At 43.4% G+C, this 19,097-nt stretch overlaps 1 protein-coding gene across 1 annotated transcript; it reads left to right on the forward strand.

The window, feature by feature from the left end:
• The first annotated feature begins 9,071 nt into the window (after nt 1-9,071).
• LOC116020186 lies at nt 9,072-10,172 on the forward strand. Its single transcript, XM_031260666.1, has one exon. It carries the CDS (start codon nt 9,072-9,074, stop codon nt 10,170-10,172), a length of 1,101 nt encoding a protein of 366 aa, XP_031116526.1.
• Nucleotides 10,173-19,097: the final 8,925 nt, after the last annotated feature.

Genomic DNA, 19,097 nt, shown 5'->3' on the forward strand with positions numbered 1-19,097 from the left:
TGACCCTCATCCTTTAAAATATGAATATATTGTACGGGTCCTTTTGTGGAAAAAATCTCATACAATACAAAATCATCAAGTCCTTTTGTGGAAAAAATCTCATACAATACAAAATCATCAATTGGGTACCATACTTGGTGTACAGAAACCAATAAGCACCGATGAGTAATGTTTTCTATATATATATATATTTTTTTTGCTTTTTGAAAAATTCACTTTTTTTTTGGACTTCCTTTTCTGATTTTTTTGTCTCTTTTTTTTTTGTCTTTTTTTTCTCGCTTTCTTTTTTATTTATTTTTTAAAATTTTTTTTAAAAGAACTATACCTAAGGTAGTAAGCAAGCTAGATTACAGAGGTAGTAAAAAAAAGAAAAAAAAATGCAAGACTGCAATAGATAAATCTATGACGAAAATCACAGAACTTTGATTGTTGTGGATGATTTCTTACTGCGAAGAAGAGGCTATAATTATGTGTGATTGATGTTGATGATAGGATGCGGCTTCTTTTGCTCCTTCTCCAATGGTGATGATGACAATGCATATGGCGTCCAAGATAATTAGAGAAGTTGGTGACTGAGTGCAATGGTGGAGGTTATTATTGATTCTCCGGTTGAAGTAGTCTACTTGGAGAGTGGACATTGATGATGCAAGTGGATGCATGGATGAACACACTTTGTGTATGCAAAAAATAATAGAAAAAAAATAGGTTCGATGTAATGAAAGCACCAATGTTACGTAATTTAATACGTAACGAAAGAAACCTTTCGAGCAGGCTTCTAGCTCCTAACCGTATTCGAGTCACGGCAAACTCCAAATTCACACTTCGAGCGTGTGAGAGCTCCAATAAGAATAGCTAAAATAATAGAATAATAATATATTTCTCTGGTTGTTCATCTTCATATACAATGGATCTATTTATACTAATTTACTAATACATGTAAAAATTAACCTACCAAAACTATACTAACTATACAAGGTAATGATATATCACAATATACATAATTTCCTATGCTAATTGAGGCACAATATTAACTCTCCCACTAATTAAGTTGTACCATCCTAATTATCCTACTAATTATAAAAACATAATTAATTCTTCCTAATTAAGCTATATAATTACATTTAAGGGCGTATCACACAACTTTACGAAATTTTTCTAAAAATAATGAAGCATATCTCCAACAAAATAATTTTATATACATCAAATATAATATGTCTAGGATCTCTAAATAAAATTTCAGGCCAATCGGAGTTCAAAAAGTATTTTTCACGAATTTTGATTTCAAACTGCGCCTGTCAGAATTTTCTCAAACAGTGGCTACAATGAATTTAATCCTTCCTTCTAATTATCATAAAATCACCATAATCTATATACCACACAAAATATATTCATATACAATTCAAAATAAACACGTAGGAATAAATAATAATACTTTTATTAAGAAAAAGTATTCTCTCTAGCTTCTCTCTAGCTAGCTTTTCTCTTGCCCTCTATAGCAAGCTCACCTATCTTTGTAAATCTTTTCTTCCATCTTCCTATGATGGCCATGAATCATGACATCCCGAGCACATCAACAACCAACACTCCACCCATAACCTCCATTCACCATGTAATAAACACAGAAAATCTAATTGAAGCCTGCTCTGCCCTTGACATCAACGACTCTGAAGGACTCGACCTAGGCTTTGACGATGATCCTGCAGAAACTATCGACTACAACCTGGCACTTGTTGGTCGCCTCCTAACGGAGAAGATTGTGAAGTTCCCATTTATGAGAGACACTATGGCAACGGTTTGGCGGCCAAGAATGGGTGTTGCCGCGAAAGATCTATCAAACAACACCTTCCTCTTTCAGTTCTTCCATGAGCTAGATCTTCTGCGTGTCCTAAATCACGGACCTTGGTCATTCGAACAGAGCCTTCTCGTCCTTGCAAAAGCTCAGCCAGAAATCCCCCCTTCTGCTACGCCGCTAGACATGGCAGATTTTTGGATTCAGCTTCATGACTTACCTCTGGGTTTTTTCTCTGAGAAGGCGGTTATGGCTATAGGCAACTTCATAGGAGAATTTCTAAGTCTTGATGAAGATTCACCGAATGGCTGGTGGAGATCTTTTATTTGCATAAGGGTCAAGATAAACATCACAAAACCTCTCGCCAGTGGAATGCGTATCAGACGCAATGGGGGAGATTGGAGTTGGATTACCTTCCGATACGAACGATTACCTAACTTTTGCTTCATATGTGGCCTAATCGGACACACCGAAAAATTCTGCATTAAGCCCTTCGAAGGTTTTCCTCCTGTAGACACGGAAAATTTGAACCGACAAATGGACCGGTTAAATTATTATTAGGCTCATTTTAAGATTGATAATTGGACCAATTTACTTAATTGGGTCATGATAATTAATTTAATTAGCCCAATTAAATTGATGTTGGGTAATTGATTAATGGGCCAAGCCCGATCCATATTTGACTTTAATAATAATTATAATTATAATTTAAATATAATTTTATTATATTTGAATTTAATAATTATAATTAATTTGAATTTGAATTAGATGATAGAGTTTTGAACCTGGACTTGATTATGGCAATGTTCATTCCTTTAATTAATTAATTAATTATTTAATTAATTAATTAGGGAGTTTGTTGAGGGAAGTTGGTTGCACACTCCACTATAAATAGAGCCCCTCATTTCACATTTAAAACACACCTTGAGGATTGAAGACTTGAGAGCTTTTGAAGGCTTTGAAGGCATTCTGAAGCAGTTAGAAACTTGAAGTACTTTGACGGTTCCAGTTGAATATCACGCCCTTGAATCCCGGAAGGCCACGCCGTTTGAATCCCGGAAAGCTACGCCATTTGAATCCCGGAAGCTACGTCAGTTGAATCCCGGAGGCTACGCCACTTGAAACCCGGAGGCACTTCAGTAGAACACGTCAGTGAAGAATCAGAGGACTATACAGAGATTTTGTACCTGCAACTTGAATTACATATACACTGTAACCCGATTTTGTGAATATATACAATTTCGAATTTTTTGTGTTTACAAATTTTGTCACGCCCAGTGGGACAACTCTGCCTCTCATCTCTTTACTTCCAAGCTATACAAAGAATCTAAATGGCATCAAGAAAGACTTACGCTCAAGCTACCGGCTCTAAGGCATCTTCTGTGGCCGGCTCCGACAGGCGCGAGGTGCAAGGTGCATTGACTCGGAGTCGAGTGCGGGACCTAGGGGTGGAGTTGACCGAGACCCGAAACACTGCTCGCAACGTCGTCCGAAGGCTTGGAGGCGTCTCCGTCGGCTCAAAGAAAGCTACATATGATAGAGGTTCATCCTCAACAACAGAGACCGTTGGTAGCAAGAATCCTATTCCCTCAAATGAAGCTACTCGAAGCGAAAGTCCTTCCCCTACTCCCTCAAGTACAACTACCAGTAGCAAGGGCCCTGTGAGTCCTACTCCATCAGGCGAGCCCCTTAGCAGCGGAAGCTCATCTCCCATATCTCATCCATCGCCGATGTGGAAACCAGCCTCGGAGTGGACCCACGTCTACACAGTCATGCCCGCTATGGCAACAAACGCAGCTTCGGTGGAGGAACAGCTAGCAAACATCACCAAAGCTCTGGAGGGAATAAGCGGGCTTCTTCACAGTCAAGAAAGGAGGCTTAATGATCTGAGTGAAAAGGTTGAAAGCGGAAGGAACGGCGAAACAAGTCGAGCTTCCGAGAAACGACCTCAAACCCAAGAAGAGGCTATTGACGTCGAGTCGCCACGTCATCAAAGCAGGCACATGGAAGAGACTACCTCTCGCCCGCATCCCGCTGAAAGGAGTGTTCAAGTTTCTAGGGGCATGATACACGTCGACCAGCTGAATGACTATATCATGGGAGCAATCAAAGGGAGACTCGAGGGAGGACAACCTTCATACACTTACTCCAAGCCTTACACCCAAAGGATTGAAGAAATGAAGATGCCGCTGGGCTACCAACCTCCCAAGTTTCAACAGTTCGATGGAAAAGGCAACCCGAGACAGCACATCGCCCACTTTGTGGAGACTTGCAACGNTACGTCAGTTGAATCCCGGAGGCTACGCTATTTGAATCCCGGAGGCTACGCCACTTGAAACCCGGAGGCACTTCAGTAGAACACGTCAGTGAAGAATCAGAGGACTATACAGAGATTTTGTACCTGCAACTTGAATTACACACACACTGTAACCCGATATTGTGAATATATACAATTTCGAATTTTTTGTGTTTACAGATTTTGGCACGCCCAGTGGGACAACTCTGCCTCTCATCTCTTCACTTCCAAGCTATACAAAGAATCCAAATGGCATCAAGAAAGACTTACGCTCAAGCTACCGGCTCTAAGGCATCTTCTGTGGCCGGCTCCGACAGGCGCGAGGTGCAAGGTGCATTGACTCGGAGTCGAGTGCGGGACCTAGGGGTGGAGTTGACCGAGACCCGAAACACTGCTCGCAACGTCGTCCGAAGGCTTGGAGGCGTCTCCGTCGGCTCAAAGAAAGCTACATATGATAGAGGTTCATCCTCAACAACAGAGACCGTTGGTAGCAAGAATCCTATTCCCTCAAATGAAGCTACTCGAAGCGAAAGTCCTTCCCCTACTCCCTCAAGTACAACTACCAGTAGCAAGGGCCCTGTGAGTCCTACTCCATCAGGCGAGCCCCTTAGCAGCGGAAGCTCATCTCCCATATCTCATCCATCGCCGATGTGGAAACCAGCCTCGGAGTGGACCCACGTCTACACAGTCATGCCCGCTATGGCAACAAACGCAGCTTCGGTGGAGGAACAGCTAGCAAACATCACCAAAGCTCTGGAGGGAATAAGCGGGCTTCTTCACAGTCAAGAAAGGAGGCTTAATGATCTGAGTGAAAAGGTTGAAAGCGGAAGGAACGGCGAAACAAGTCGAGCTTCCGAGAAACGACCTCAAACCCAAGAAGAGGCTATTGACGTCGAGTCGCCACGTCATCAAAGCAGGCACATGGAAGAGACTACCTCTCGCCCGCATCCCGCTGAAAGGAGTGTTCAAGTTTCTAGGGGCATGATACACGTCGACCAGCTGAATGACTATATCATGGGAGCAATCAAAGGGAGACTCGAGGGAGGACAACCTTCATACACTTACTCCAAGCCTTACACCCAAAGGATTGAAGAAATGAAGATGCCGCTGGGCTACCAACCTCCCAAGTTTCAACAGTTCGATGGAAAAGGCAACCCGAGACAGCACATCGCCCACTTTGTGGAGACTTGCAACGATGCTGGAACATATGGAGATTTCCTCGTCAAGCAGTTTGTTCGCTCTTTGAAGGGCACCGCCTTTGACTGGTACACTGACTTGGAGCATGGCTGCATCGACAGTTGGAGTGACATGGAGCGTGAGTTCTTAACTCGTTTCTATAGCACAAGAAGAACTGTTAGCTTCTTGGAGCTCACCACCGCTCGCCAATGGAAGGATGAACGCGCAGGCGCTTACATTGAGAGGTGGAGGGAATTGTGCCTCAACTGCAAGGAAAAGATATCACAAAGTTCAGCAATTGAGATGTGTATCCAAGGCATGCACTTCGAGCTATCATACATCCTGCAAGGTATCAAGCCCAGGACATTTGAGGAATTATCCAGCCGTGCTCATGACATGGAGTTGAGCATTGAGAACAACGGAGGGCTTAGTATGTCGAGTATGCCTAGCTCCTCTAAAGCACCTGCAAGGCAAGAAGTCAAGAAAGGGGGCAAACCCTTCCCAAAGCAAGAAAAGAAGGAAGTTATGAACGTGAAAACATCACCAGTGCGGGTTTTCACCAAAGTGACTGAGAAGCCTAGGCCTAGGTCATTCTTTGGGCCATCAAGGGGAACTAGAATTATTGAAGAGATGCAGCAGAAACAGTATCTGTTCTTGGACTCTGACGTTTCGCCCATGTTTGATGAGTTATTAAAACTCAAGTTGATTGAATTGCCCGAGATGAAGCGCCCCGAAGAAGCTGCCAGGGTGGGTGACCCCAAATATTGCAAGTATCATCGCCTCCTCGGACACCCGATTGAAAAATGCTTTGTTTTTAAAGATAAAGTAATGGCGCTGGCTCGCGATGGAAAGATTGAACTTACTGATGCGACTGCAAGCTCTAACCAAATCTCATGTGGGATGTTCGCACCATTACTCGAGGAGGATGGTGAGAATGATGGGGGCAAGCAATGCAAACGCCCGCTTCCCTTCATTGTGAAATATACTAGGGGGCAACACTCAAAGCCGCCGCAGGTTGATTCGGTCTACGAGAGGGATTGGGTACTCGTTACCCGTAGAAAGCAAAGGAATGATGCTGAGCCTGTTAGGCCATTGAAGAGAATGACGAAGCGATGGATTAAGAAAAAGCCAGCAAGAGACCCCGTTTCTGACGTGAAAAGGAAAGGGTATCCCAACAAGCCACGAACACCAGTTATCCTGGCTCAATACATGCCAAAGGTGTTTCATCAACATGGGACAACTATTCTTGGGGCTGGCTTGAATACTAAGGAAAAACATGTTGAAGTTGGAGAATGTTCATTCCCTGTGGTCGAAGGAAGCGACGAGATCCAAGTCCACAAGGCCACATCTTTCACCACCGAGATAACATTCAAAGATGAAGATCTATTACTGGGTGGAACACCTCACAATCGCCCACTATTTGTTGAAGGTTATGCTCGCGAACAAAAGATTAAAAGAATTTTGATTGATCAAGGATCGTCCGTGAATATTCTATCACTCCGAGCTGTGAAAGAACTTGGTATTTCAACTGATGAACTCTCGCAAAGCCGTTTGATGATCCAAGGATTTAATCAAGGCGGGCAAAGAGCCCTGGGTATTATTAGTCTCGATCTCAGGATCGGATCTTTGAGTTCAAGTACTTTGTGTTATGTGATAGATGCAAGAACATCCTACAATCTGTTGTTGGGTCGACCTTGGATACATGAAAATGGAGTAGTTCCTTCATCATGGCACCAATGCTTAATGTTTGAGAAAGGCGGTGTGATAGAGAAGGTCGTCGCCGATGAAATCCCATTCACCGACGCAGAGTCGTACTTTGCGGATGCGAAATTTTACTTAAAGAAACAAGTCGTTGAAGACGACGTTGATAAGAGTAGTAATGATACACCCCCCGATCCGAAATGGAAGGGCAAGCAAGTCGTAGACCAAAGTCATTGTGACCAGGAACTTGTTTTCCCATTGACAAGAATTGAACCATTAAAAGCTACACCGGTCAACTCGTTGGAAGATCAAGTGCGGGTGGGAACAAGTCAGACATTGCCCGGGAAACGCACAGATGGTTTTGACCCCAATGCCTATAAACTCCTGTTTAAAGCAGGCTTCGACCCCAAGGAACCACAGAAATTGGGTAGGCTCATTCCAGAAGCCGGTGGTAGAGGCAAGTCAAACCAGCAAGACCCACATGCACGCAAAGGATTAGGCTATGTCCCTCCCAAACCTGTGCGAATTTTTATAAACAGAGCTACAAGCAATTGTATATCTATAGATGAAGGTGAGTGTGATCCACAATTCACTCCTACCAATGGCAAAAGGAAGTCAGTCTTCAAGAGAATGGGGAAGATAGAGTCTCAGCGCTCAGTCTTTGATAGATTGGGGTCAAACCCTCAAGCCCCCAAAAGAAAGTCAATCCATGATCGACTTGGAGTTGTCCAAGATGTGGAAAACAACGCAAGTCATCCTGTTGAAGCGGAACCTTCTAAAAGGCTTCGAAGCACGATTCCTTCTCGTATGAGACGAGAAACAGATATTCATGTTTCATGCGGAGAAATGCTTAAAGTCCAACCTAGGACCATTGTACACACTCGTGTACAGAAAGGGGAGAATGAGGAAAGCATTGGCTCAAGTGATGATGTAGCACCACCTCAAGGCGAGGAGGCGTCGTCTTTCCACATCACTCTATGTGATGAGATCCCGATTGAGGGAGAAGACGCAGAAGAGGCACCCCACGAGTTAGAGGAAGGGGTACGAGCCGCAATAGATGAATTAAAGGAGGTTGATCTAGGAACCCCTGATAATCCTCGGCCTATCTTCATCAGCACACTCCTTTCTAATGAAGATGAAAAAATCTATGTCGAACTGTTGAAAGAATACATTGATGTCTTTGCATGGACTTACAAAGAGATGCCAGGGTTAGACCCAAAGGTGGCTGTGCACCGCTTGGCCGTGAAAAAGACATGTCGTCCAGTCAAGCAAGCTCAACGACGCTTCCGCCCTGAACTCATTCCCTCAATTGAAGGAGAAGTCAACAAACTTATAGAGGCCGGATTTATTCGCGAAGTGAAATATCCAACCTGGATATCCAGCATTGTGCCCGTACGCAAGAAGAACGGCCAAATTCGCGTATGCGTAGACTTTCGGGACCTTAATGTTGCATGCCCAAAAGATGACTTTCCACTTCCCATCACAGAATTAATGATAGATGCTGTAACTGGGCATGAGGTCATGTCATTCATGGATGGCTCCTCTGGTTACAATCAGATTCGCATGGCGCCGGAAGATGAGGAGTTGACAGCGTTCCGAACGCCCAAAGGCATCTATTGCTATAAAGTGATGCCCTTTGGTTTGAAAAATGCAGGTGCTACATACCAAAGAGCTATGCAGAGAATATTTGATGACATGCTTCACAAAATGGTGGAATGCTACGTCGATGACTTGGTTGTGAAGTCAAAACTTCGCACAGATCACTTGGGACATTTAAGAAAAGTCTTCGGCCGCTTGCGAAAGTTTCAACTTAAGATGAATCCCTTGAAATGTGCTTTTGGGGTTGCTGCTGGGAAGTTTCTTGGGTTCACTGTTCGACATAGGGGCATCGAGATCGAACAAGCTAAGATCGATGCTATAATGAAGATGCCCGAACCACGAAACCTTCATGAGCTTAAGAGCTTACAAGGGAAGTTAGCATACATTCGAAGGTTTGTATCAAACCTGGCAGGAAGATGTCAACCCTTCAGTCGGCTAATGAAGAAGGGCACCCCGTTCGTATGGGACGAGGCGTGAAAGAATGCGTTTGAAAGTATCAAGTCATACTTGATGAAGCCGCCCGTGTTGACTGCTCCTATTCATGCCCTGCTTGCTCAAGAAAATGACAACGGGAAAGAGAATGCCCTCTACTATCTTAGTAGAATGATGACCCCAAATGAGTTAAAATACTCTCCAATTGAGAAGCTATGTTTGGCACTCGTGTTCGCCATTAAAAAGCTTAAGCACTACTTTGAAGCTCACATCATTCAACTTGTGTCGAAAGCGAACCCGGTAAAGTTTGTTATGGCAAAGGTCGTTCTCTCTGACCGCCTGGCAAGGTGGTATTTATTGTTTCAGCAATTTGAAATCGTCTATGTGCCACAAAAGTCTGTCAAGGGGCAAGCTTTAGCCGATTTCTTAGCAGATCACCCAATACCAGCTGAATGGGAATTATCTGATGACCTACCTGATGAGGATGTGCTTATCATCGAAGTCCTACCCCCATGGAAGATGTATTTTGATGGAGCTGCGCATAGAGGAGGGGCAGGAGCTGGAGTTGTGTTCATCACCCCGGAAGGTGAAGTGTTGCCATATTCATTCACCTTGACAGAGCCGTGTTCAAACAATGTTGCTGAGTATCAAGCATTGATACTGGGACTAGAGATAGCAGTTGACATGAAGCAGCTGAGAATTAACATCTATGGAGATTCAAAGTTGGTCGTCAACCAAGTGATGGATCTGTACGAAGTGAGGAAAGCAGAGTTAATCCCGTACAACAACTACGCAAAGATACTCATACAATGGTTGGGGGACGTCACGATTGAACATGTACCAAGGAAAGAGAACAAGCAAGCTGACGCCTTAGCCGCATTGGCTTCAACTATTGCTCATCCTACAGCTCGAGTACAAGTATGTCAAAAGTGGGTAGTTCCACCTATCTTCAACGAAGTTGGCTCAGTCGATGAAACTGTTGAACTCCCTACTGCTTCCGTTTACGACATTGGCCAAGATGACTGGAGGCAGCCGTTGATTGACTACTTCACTGATGGGAAGTTACCAGAAGATCCTCGCAAGAGGGTGGATATAAAGCGACGAGCTCCTCGCTTCATATACTATAATGAGANAAAATGCAGGTGCTACATACCAAAGGGCTATGCAGAGAATATTTGATGACATGCTTCACAAAATGGTGGAATGCTACGTCGATGACTTGGTTGTGAAGTCAAAACTTCGCACAGATCACTTGGGACATTTAAGAAAAGTCTTCGGCCGCTTGCGAAAGTTTCAACTTAAGATGAATCCCTTGAAATGTGCTTTTGGGGTTGCTGCTGGGAAGTTTCTTGGGTTCACTGTTCGACATAGGGGCATCGAGATCGAACAAGCTAAGATCGATGCTATAATGAAGATGCCCGAACCACGAAACCTTCATGAGCTTAAGAGCTTACAAGGGAAGTTAGCATACATTCGAAGGTTTGTATCAAACCTGGCAGGAAGATGTCAACCCTTCAGTCGGCTAATGAAGAAGGGCACCCCGTTCGTATGGGACGAGGCGTGAAAGAATGCGTTTGAAAGTATCAAGTCATACTTGATGAAGCCGCCCGTGTTGACTGCTCCTATTCATGCCCTGCTTGCTCAAGAAAATGACAACGGGAAAGAGAATGCCCTCTACTATCTTAGTAGAATGATGACCCCAAATGAGTTAAAATACTCTCCAATTGAGAAGCTATGTTTGGCACTCGTGTTCGCCATTAAAAAGCTTAAGCACTACTTTGAAGCTCACATCATTCAACTTGTGTCGAAAGCGAACCCGGTAAAGTTTGTTATGGCAAAGGTCGTTCTCTCTGACCGCCTGGCAAGGTGGTATTTATTGTTTCAGCAATTTGAAATCGTCTATGTGCCACAAAAGTCTGTCAAGGGGCAAGCTTTAGCCGATTTCTTAGCAGATCACCCAATACCAGCTGAATGGGAATTATCTGATGACCTACCTGATGAGGATGTGCTTATCATCGAAGTCCTACCCCCATGGAAGATGTATTTTGATGGAGCTGCGCATAGAGGAGGGGCAGGAGCTGGAGTTGTGTTCATCACCCCGGAAGGTGAAGTGTTGCCATATTCATTCACCTTGACAGAGCCGTGTTCAAACAATGTTGCTGAGTATCAAGCATTGATACTGGGACTAGAGATAGCAGTTGACATGAAGCAGCTGAGAATTAACATCTATGGAGATTCAAAGTTGGTCGTCAACCAAGTGATGGATCTGTACGAAGTGAGGAAAGCAGAGTTAATCCCGTACAACAACTACGCAAAGATACTCATACAATGGTTGGGGGACGTCACGATTGAACATGTACCAAGGAAAGAGAACAAGCAAGCTGACGCCTTAGCCGCATTGGCTTCAACTATTGCTCATCCTACAGCTCGAGTACAAGTATGTCAAAAGTGGGTAGTTCCACCTATCTTCAACGAAGTTGGCTCAGTCGATGAAACTGTTGAACTCCCTACTGCTTCCGTTTACGACATTGGCCAAGATGACTGGAGGCAGCCGTTGATTGACTACTTCACTGATGGGAAGTTACCAGAAGATCCTCGCAAGAGGGTGGATATAAAGCGACGAGCTCCTCGCTTCATATACTATAATGAGANGCTGTATCGTCGTTCATTTGATGGAGTCTGGCTCCGATGTCTAGGAGAAGAAGAGGCATTACAAGCCATGCAAGAAGCTTATTCTGGGGTGTGTGGTGCACATCAGTCTGGCCCTAAGTTGCATTTCCACATTAAACGAATGGGTTATTATTAGCCTACAATGGTAAAGGATTGTATAGATTATGCTCGAAGGTGCCAAGCTTGTCAAGTTCATGCAAACTTTATCCATCGGCCACCAGAGCCTTTACACCCAACAATCGCATCTTGGCCGTTTGATGCTTGGGGACTTGATGTGGTTGGCCCGATTACGCCCAAGTCATCTGCAGGGCAAACATACATATTGGCCGCCACCGACTACTTTTCAAAGTGGGCAGAAGCCGTGGCATTAAAAGAAGTAAAGAAGGAAAATGTGGCAGACTTCCTCCGTGTTCATATCATCTATCGGTTCGGCATCCCACGATATATCTTAACTGATAATGGGAAACCTTTTGACAATAAATTGATGGACAAAGTCTGCAAGCTTTTTGACTTTCAGCAGCGGAACTCCTCAGCGTATTACGCAGCTGCAAATGGGCTTGCGGAAGCTTTTAACAAGACCCTATGCAATCTATTGAAAAAAGTAGTCTCAAAATCGAAACGTGATTGGCATGACAGAATGGAAGAAGCGTTATGGGCATATAGAACCACATACCGCACACCTACTCAGAGCACTCCATATTCTCTGGTGTATGGTGTGGAAGCAGTCTTGCCTCTAGAGCGCCAAATACCTTCTTTAAGGTTGGCTATACAAGAGGATCTCACTGATGAGGAAAATGCCAAGTTACGCTTGGCTGAACTAGAAGCCTTGGATGAAAAACGGCTGCAAGCTCAACAGAGCTTGGAATGCTATCAAGCTCGTATGTCAAGAGCCTTTAACAGAAGGGTGAGGACCCGTTCTTTTCAAATTGGTGACAAAGTACTAGCTGTTTGAAGACCAATCATTGTGACACGAAAAACCGGCCACAAGTTCACTCCAAAATGGGATGGCCCCTATGTGGTTCAAGAAGTATACACCGGTGGGGCTTACAAGTTGGTTAGTGAAGATGGTTTGAAGGTTGGTCCAATCAATGGAAGATTCCTAAAGCTCTACTACCCTTAAAACTTAGAGTATCAACGCAAGTCATAGACACTCCTGGCCCGCATGAGTTAAAACTGTGAACGGCTTTACTTATTAAAAAAAAAAATCATTTGAACTACGTTTGACTTAATCTCCTTCGCCGGAGTACGTAGGCAGCTTAGAAGCACTTTCTCTTCTAAGTTCAGTCATAATTAAAATAAGTCCTTTTATGTCAAGTCCGTTCGAAACAACTTAGATTCATTGAAGTTTAGTCATTTCATTGTATGTTATGATTTAAAGGAAATTTTCTCGTTAGTTGATTTCAAAGTGACTCATTTGGGGTTTATTCAAGCTCATTTTCACACTTGTGATCGAAGAAAATTGTTTGCAAGTCTCGTGAAAAGGAAGAAAAATAATGAATTCAACTCACGTCAAAGTCTCGTTTCAAAAGAAAAGAACTCATACAAAGCCGAAATGAAAAAAAAGCATAAACTAAGGGAGTACGATATCTAAACATCAAAGATCTACACTATTCGAAAATTCATTAAATCTGCTTTGTCTGCTTCTAGATCTTTCTCCGCTAAGGAGAGCTTATCTTCATCTTCACTTGTCAACATGGGAGTCTCCTGAATGCGTTTCACTGTTTCTTCGGCAGAAGTCACAACCTCTTGTGATGTGTCGCGCAGTCCTTGAGCCTCAGTCACAAGTTCTTGGAGCTTTGGCCTTTCATCATGGATCCTGGTCAACTCCTCCCTTGAATCCTTTATGGTTCTCTCAGCCTCCGTTATGGTTTTCTCTGCTTCCTTTATAGCTTCTTCAAGGAGGGTCACTCGTCCGTCAGAATCCTCAAGGATCTTCTGCTTCTCCGATAGAAGGGTTTGAGTTTCAGAGAGCTTTTGTTGAGCATCCTTAAGAGCACTTTGCGCCAAACATAACTCCGCAACTTGAGTTTCAACTGGCATCGCTTCTGAGTGCTGGGACCGTATCTTATCATAATACTCAGCCTTCTTAAAGAAAACATCCACCCTGTTCTCTAATGATGACAGGTCTACCGCGTTATGTTTCATAAGTTGGAGTTGTCTCTCAACACTTCCTTTGAAAGAGGAAACACTTTCAGCTTGTCTCTCAACACTTCCTTTGAAAGAGGAAACACTTTCAGCTGGAGTTTCCTTTAGGTTCTTGCAGATATCATTCCAAACGCCTGCGATCATGGCCATATACTTTGACATGAAGGAATCTGCAACAGGGATCATGGCCATATACTTTGACATGAAGGAATCTGCAACAGGAAGAATAGAGACATGAGACGGTTCCGGTCGTGCTCCTTTGTGAGGTGGGTTTGAGAGCAACGGTGATTGCTGAGATGCTGCCACTTGATTAAGGGATTCAGAACTGTCGCTATGTTCCACCTCGCCTATAGAAGAATGTTGGTTCGACGACCGGGCGTCATTGCTGACATGTAACCCAGCAGAACCCTATAAAAGGAATACATATATCAATAAGACTAAGATTTTGAATCATGGTGAAAGGAAAAAATTTAGGAAAGTTTCCTAACCTCGTTCGACGGTCTTCTGTTTCGTTTAAAATTGCGATCACTATCAACATCCTCGTCCGAACTTCGGTGCCTCACTTGCTCCTCCCTCCTCTTTTGGGTCGCATGTTCTGGTACTTGGTCATGGGGGGCATCCTGTACTGGTGCTTTGCCTTTCTTTAAAGTATCCAGTTGATCCCTCTGCTCTTGAGTTATTCCCTCTCTAACGGTGACGTTTGGGTCACCATTAACGACTATGTCTTTGATAACGGTGACGTTTGGGTCACCATTAACGACTATGTCTTTGACGCGAGTCTCAAGGAGATTTGCATGCACATCAACCAACCAGGCTTTGTAAGTGTCTGAAACATGTTTCTTTGGAAAAGTCGGGATCATGGGAAATGTGGCCTTAGACATAGAGTGGAAGTGCTCATACTGGCGATGGAGTTGAAATCCGTTAGCAAGTGTGACGTCGCGGTCATCCGTCAGTAACAAACCGGGGGCAGATGCTTGGTAGAATCCAAACTGACGACTGAAGCGATGGGGTACATAAGGCTCAGCCTTACATTGGCGCCCTTGGCGTAAAACAAGAAAACCAGGGCGCAAACATATGAAATATTCAAAATTATCTCTACCCCCTCTCTTGTCATCACAGAAAAAGAAGTCTCTACCATTTTGACGAGACGTGCAAAGCCAAGACGCGTGTTCGCCCTTAAAAATCCTCTTACGAGCATCAATTCTGTCGTAATGCTTAGCACCGCCTTCTCCAGAAGAAGTGACCATCTTTGGAGACAACAACATGAGGCTAGGGGTCTTGAAGTGAGTATTGAAGTAAGCTGTTAGCCATCCATATACATAATGGATGGGAAAGGGGGTGCCGATTTGACCAGGAGAGAAAGACTCTGAAATCGAGTTTAACCCGTAATAGATGCTGGCAAGGACTGGAGGTGCGAGGCATACCTTAATCCCTCTCGCCATTCTGCACGCCATATTAAAAGTCTCAGGGCGAATGGTTGCCGTGGGGTCGCCCGGTAGTGCGAACGTACAGAGCCAACACGCTAGAAATGCTGCTAAGTAGACTTCCTGTTCAAGATTTGGGGGGATGTTTAGTTCGACGAAGGGTGCTTTACTCACGTGCGACCATCTAGGAGCAGTTTCAAGGATCCCGCTTGGGTTGTGAGTAGCCTTTGGTCGAGATTTCTTATTCTCTTTTCGAGGTGGAGGAGCTGGATATCTTCGGGTTTTCCTGCACCAGAAGTCGATCCATCGGGATGCTTGAATAAAAGTGGTATGATTTTCTTGTTGAGTCAAATGGAAAAACGCTTTGAATAAGTGCGCACAGCATGTGTATGAACCCTTGTTCAAGTCCAAGGTGTTTGGGATGCGCTCATCGTAGATATCCCCAAGCAACGGCAACCCTCCAAGCATGTACAAATCTCGCAGCGATATGGACATCTCGCCGGAGGAGGTAATTAATGTGTTGGTTCGTGGGCACCACGCTTCGCAAAAAGCTTGGACAATGTCAACGTTGCGGTCATATGTGAATAGTGACGCGAACACGGCATCATATATCATGCCTTCCCTTAGAGGTTTTCTGAAGAGGTTAAGTACATCTTCAGCCCATTCCCAGTATCCTGGAGTGTAAATGAATTCGCCTCTAAAATCGATGTCGTTACCCCACTTGACCTCATCGTCAATTATGCGATTCCCCAGCGTGGGAAGGATGTCCGTGGAAGGTTTGTGTTTCAATCCCGGTTGCAAAGTCCACACTTTGGACGGCGGAATGTCGTACTCAGGAGTCCAGTTGCGTTCGTGATATGACACCGTGAGCTTTGGCGGTGAAGGGGATGCAAGGGGATGATTGACGGCCAATGTGACTTTGTGGTCGCTCTTGGTGCTTGATATCACCAATTTCCTTTGTCCTTCGAACCATTGGTCTTGAAATTGCACCATCTTTGAGCCGCGTTGAGATTATGTCAAAATTGAGAAAAATTACTGCAAAAAATAATGATGATAATGATTAAGGTTATCATTATTATTTTCATCATTATTAACAAAGTTATTATTGTTATTATTATTATTATTATCTAGGGTATAATATAATAGTAATAATTAACTTATTTAGAGTTATGAAAGTAAAAAAACAAAAGAAAAAGCAAAACAAAAGATAAAAAAAAAAAAAAAAGAAACAAAACAAAAGAAAAACGTAAAATCAAAACAAAAAAAAAGTAAAAAAAGAATAGAAATAGAAGCAAAAGAAAAACGTAAGAGAAAAGAAAAACAAGAATACGAAAAAAAACTTCATCATTGTTATAGTTGGTTAATGCTTCATGCACAAAGATCATAATACATGCTCTGCAGCATGTGAAGAAAAGTGGTTGGTGGGCCCGGTTTAAATTAAATGATCATGTCATTCCCCATGAAAGTGGCAGCAGCATCATTATGTCAGGGCCATTGTCACGTGAAAACTGAAGAACTTTGAGCTCTGTAAATTCCAAATATATCAAGTAGCCACTAGCCAGTGAGCCACAAAATCTCTGGTCTCCGTCTTCACTCGGGTTTTCTTTATTTCTCTAATAAAACAATTTGCAAATGGTATTGATAACGAGAAACGAACTCCGGCAGTCGTAGCGGCAAACGGCGAGGAAATTCGGCGACCTGAATGACGAACCCAGTAGCGGTTTCCGGCGACCCCTCCAGTGAGAAGCTCGGTTAACAACGGAAATCCGTCCACTCCGAGTAGAAACCCACTCTCAGGCGGTATCATTAACAACCGCGCTCCGGTGGTTGTTATACTCGGTAGACTTCCCGTTGCTCTTCGTTGTAGTAATTTGACGGCAGAAGAGGAAGATGTTGGCGGTCCCAGAGGAAAAGCTCCGTCAGCAACGAAGTCTGTGTACCCCAGGTAGGAACTCACTCTTCGGCAGTATCAGTGATACCACGCTCCGGTGATTGTCCGACCCGGGCAGATTTTCGATTGCTCTTCTTTATTGGGTTTGTAAACTCCATGACTTCTTGATTTCTTGTTGTTTCTTGAATGCTCTTCCCACTTTGTAAATGAGGATGCATATGGGAAGATATAAAAGAAAAATAAAAAAAGCAAGAATAGAGAATATACCTGATTAAAAGCCGGCGAACGATTTCTCTTCACTGCTCACTGCTCTATTGTACGATATGGCTGTGAATGGGGTTGTGTTGAAGCCCCTATTTATAGTGTATCACAGGAAGAGTCATAGTTGGAGTTGGGTTGCAGTTCTTGAGTCCTATTGCAAGTAGGATTGAATTTTTGCGACTGGAATCTTGCATGAGATAGGCTTGGATCATGATTCAGTTATTGCTTTACACGGTTATTGGGGGCTGGAGAGGAGTTTGGTTGTTATTGCACCTCTGATTTGATTTTTTTTTTTAGTGGTTTATTCCTACTTGCAGTCAGTTTAATGTTAGCGTGGATTATCAACTAAATCAAGATGGAATATTCAGGAATCTGATCTTAGTTCAATCCTATGATAATTCTGGGCTCATGGAGAGAGGAAATATTAAGGTATTTGGGCTTATGGATGCACTTTGCTTGGTGCCCTTAAATGTGTTGGGCATGTGATAATTCGGACGTTTTGAGCATGGGCTTGCATTTTCTAAGTCCATAGTTTAAGATGGACTAATTAAAAAATTTAATACATATTTTGGTCCATTGATTAAAGACGTGTCAAATTTCTTGGTAATTTTCGAGACTTACCCACTCCAAGCACATCAAGCAGCATGTCCCAGCAAGTCTCGAGGGGCCAATTTGTAGACACTGAAAATTTGAACCGACAAATGGACCGGTTAAATTATTATTAGGCTCATTTTAAGATTGATTATTGGACCAATTTAATTAATTGGGTCATGATAATTAATTTAATTAGCCGAATTAAATTGATGTTGGGTAATTGATTAATGGGCCAAGCCCGATCCATATTTGACTTTAATAATAATTATAATTATAATTTAAATATAATTTTATTATATTTGAATTTAATAATTATAATTAATTTGAATTTCAATTAGATGATAGAGTTTTGAACCTGGACTTGATTATGGCAATGTTCATTCCTTTAATTAATTAATTATTTATTTAATTAATTAATTAGGGAGTTTGTTGAGGGAAGTTGGTTGCACACTCCACTATAAATAGAGCCCCTCATTTCACATTTAAAACACACCTTGAGGATTGAAGACTTGAGAGCTTTTGAAGGCTTTGAAGGCATTCTGAAGCAGTTAGAAACTTGAAGTACTTTGACGGTTCCAGTTGAATATCACGCCCTTGAATCCCGGAAGGCCACGCCGTTTGAATCCCGGAAAGCTACGCCATTTGAATCCCGGAAGCTACGTCAGTTGAATCCCGGAGGCTACGCTATTTGAATCCCGGAGGCTACGCTATTTGAATCCCGGAGGCTACGCCACTTGAAACCCGGAGGCACTTCAGTAGAACACGTCAATGAAGAATCAGAGGACTATACAGAGATTTTGTACCTGCAACTTGAATTACATATACACTGTAACCCGATTTTGTGAATATATACAATTTCGAATTTTTTGTGTTTACACCTCCGACTGCTGAAAGACAATACGGAGCGTGGCTCCGTGCACAAACTCGTCGATCGTCGGCCGTCACCGGCAACAGATGGGTGGTAACGAAGCAAGAAGGGCGACAAGCAGCAGCGTCCTTCGCTGAGCAGAATCAGAGAGGGATAGCAGAGGGTACGAGCACACTCCCAATTCAGGTACAGAGGACTGCTCAGTGTACGAGTGCCATAGGAGAGGAGCACGTGTCCTCAGGTACACCCGC

The sequence above is a fragment of the Ipomoea triloba genome, chromosome 5, assembly GCF_003576645.1.
Source record: "Ipomoea triloba cultivar NCNSP0323 chromosome 5, ASM357664v1".
NCBI classification, from domain to species: Eukaryota; Viridiplantae; Streptophyta; class Magnoliopsida; order Solanales; family Convolvulaceae; genus Ipomoea; species Ipomoea triloba.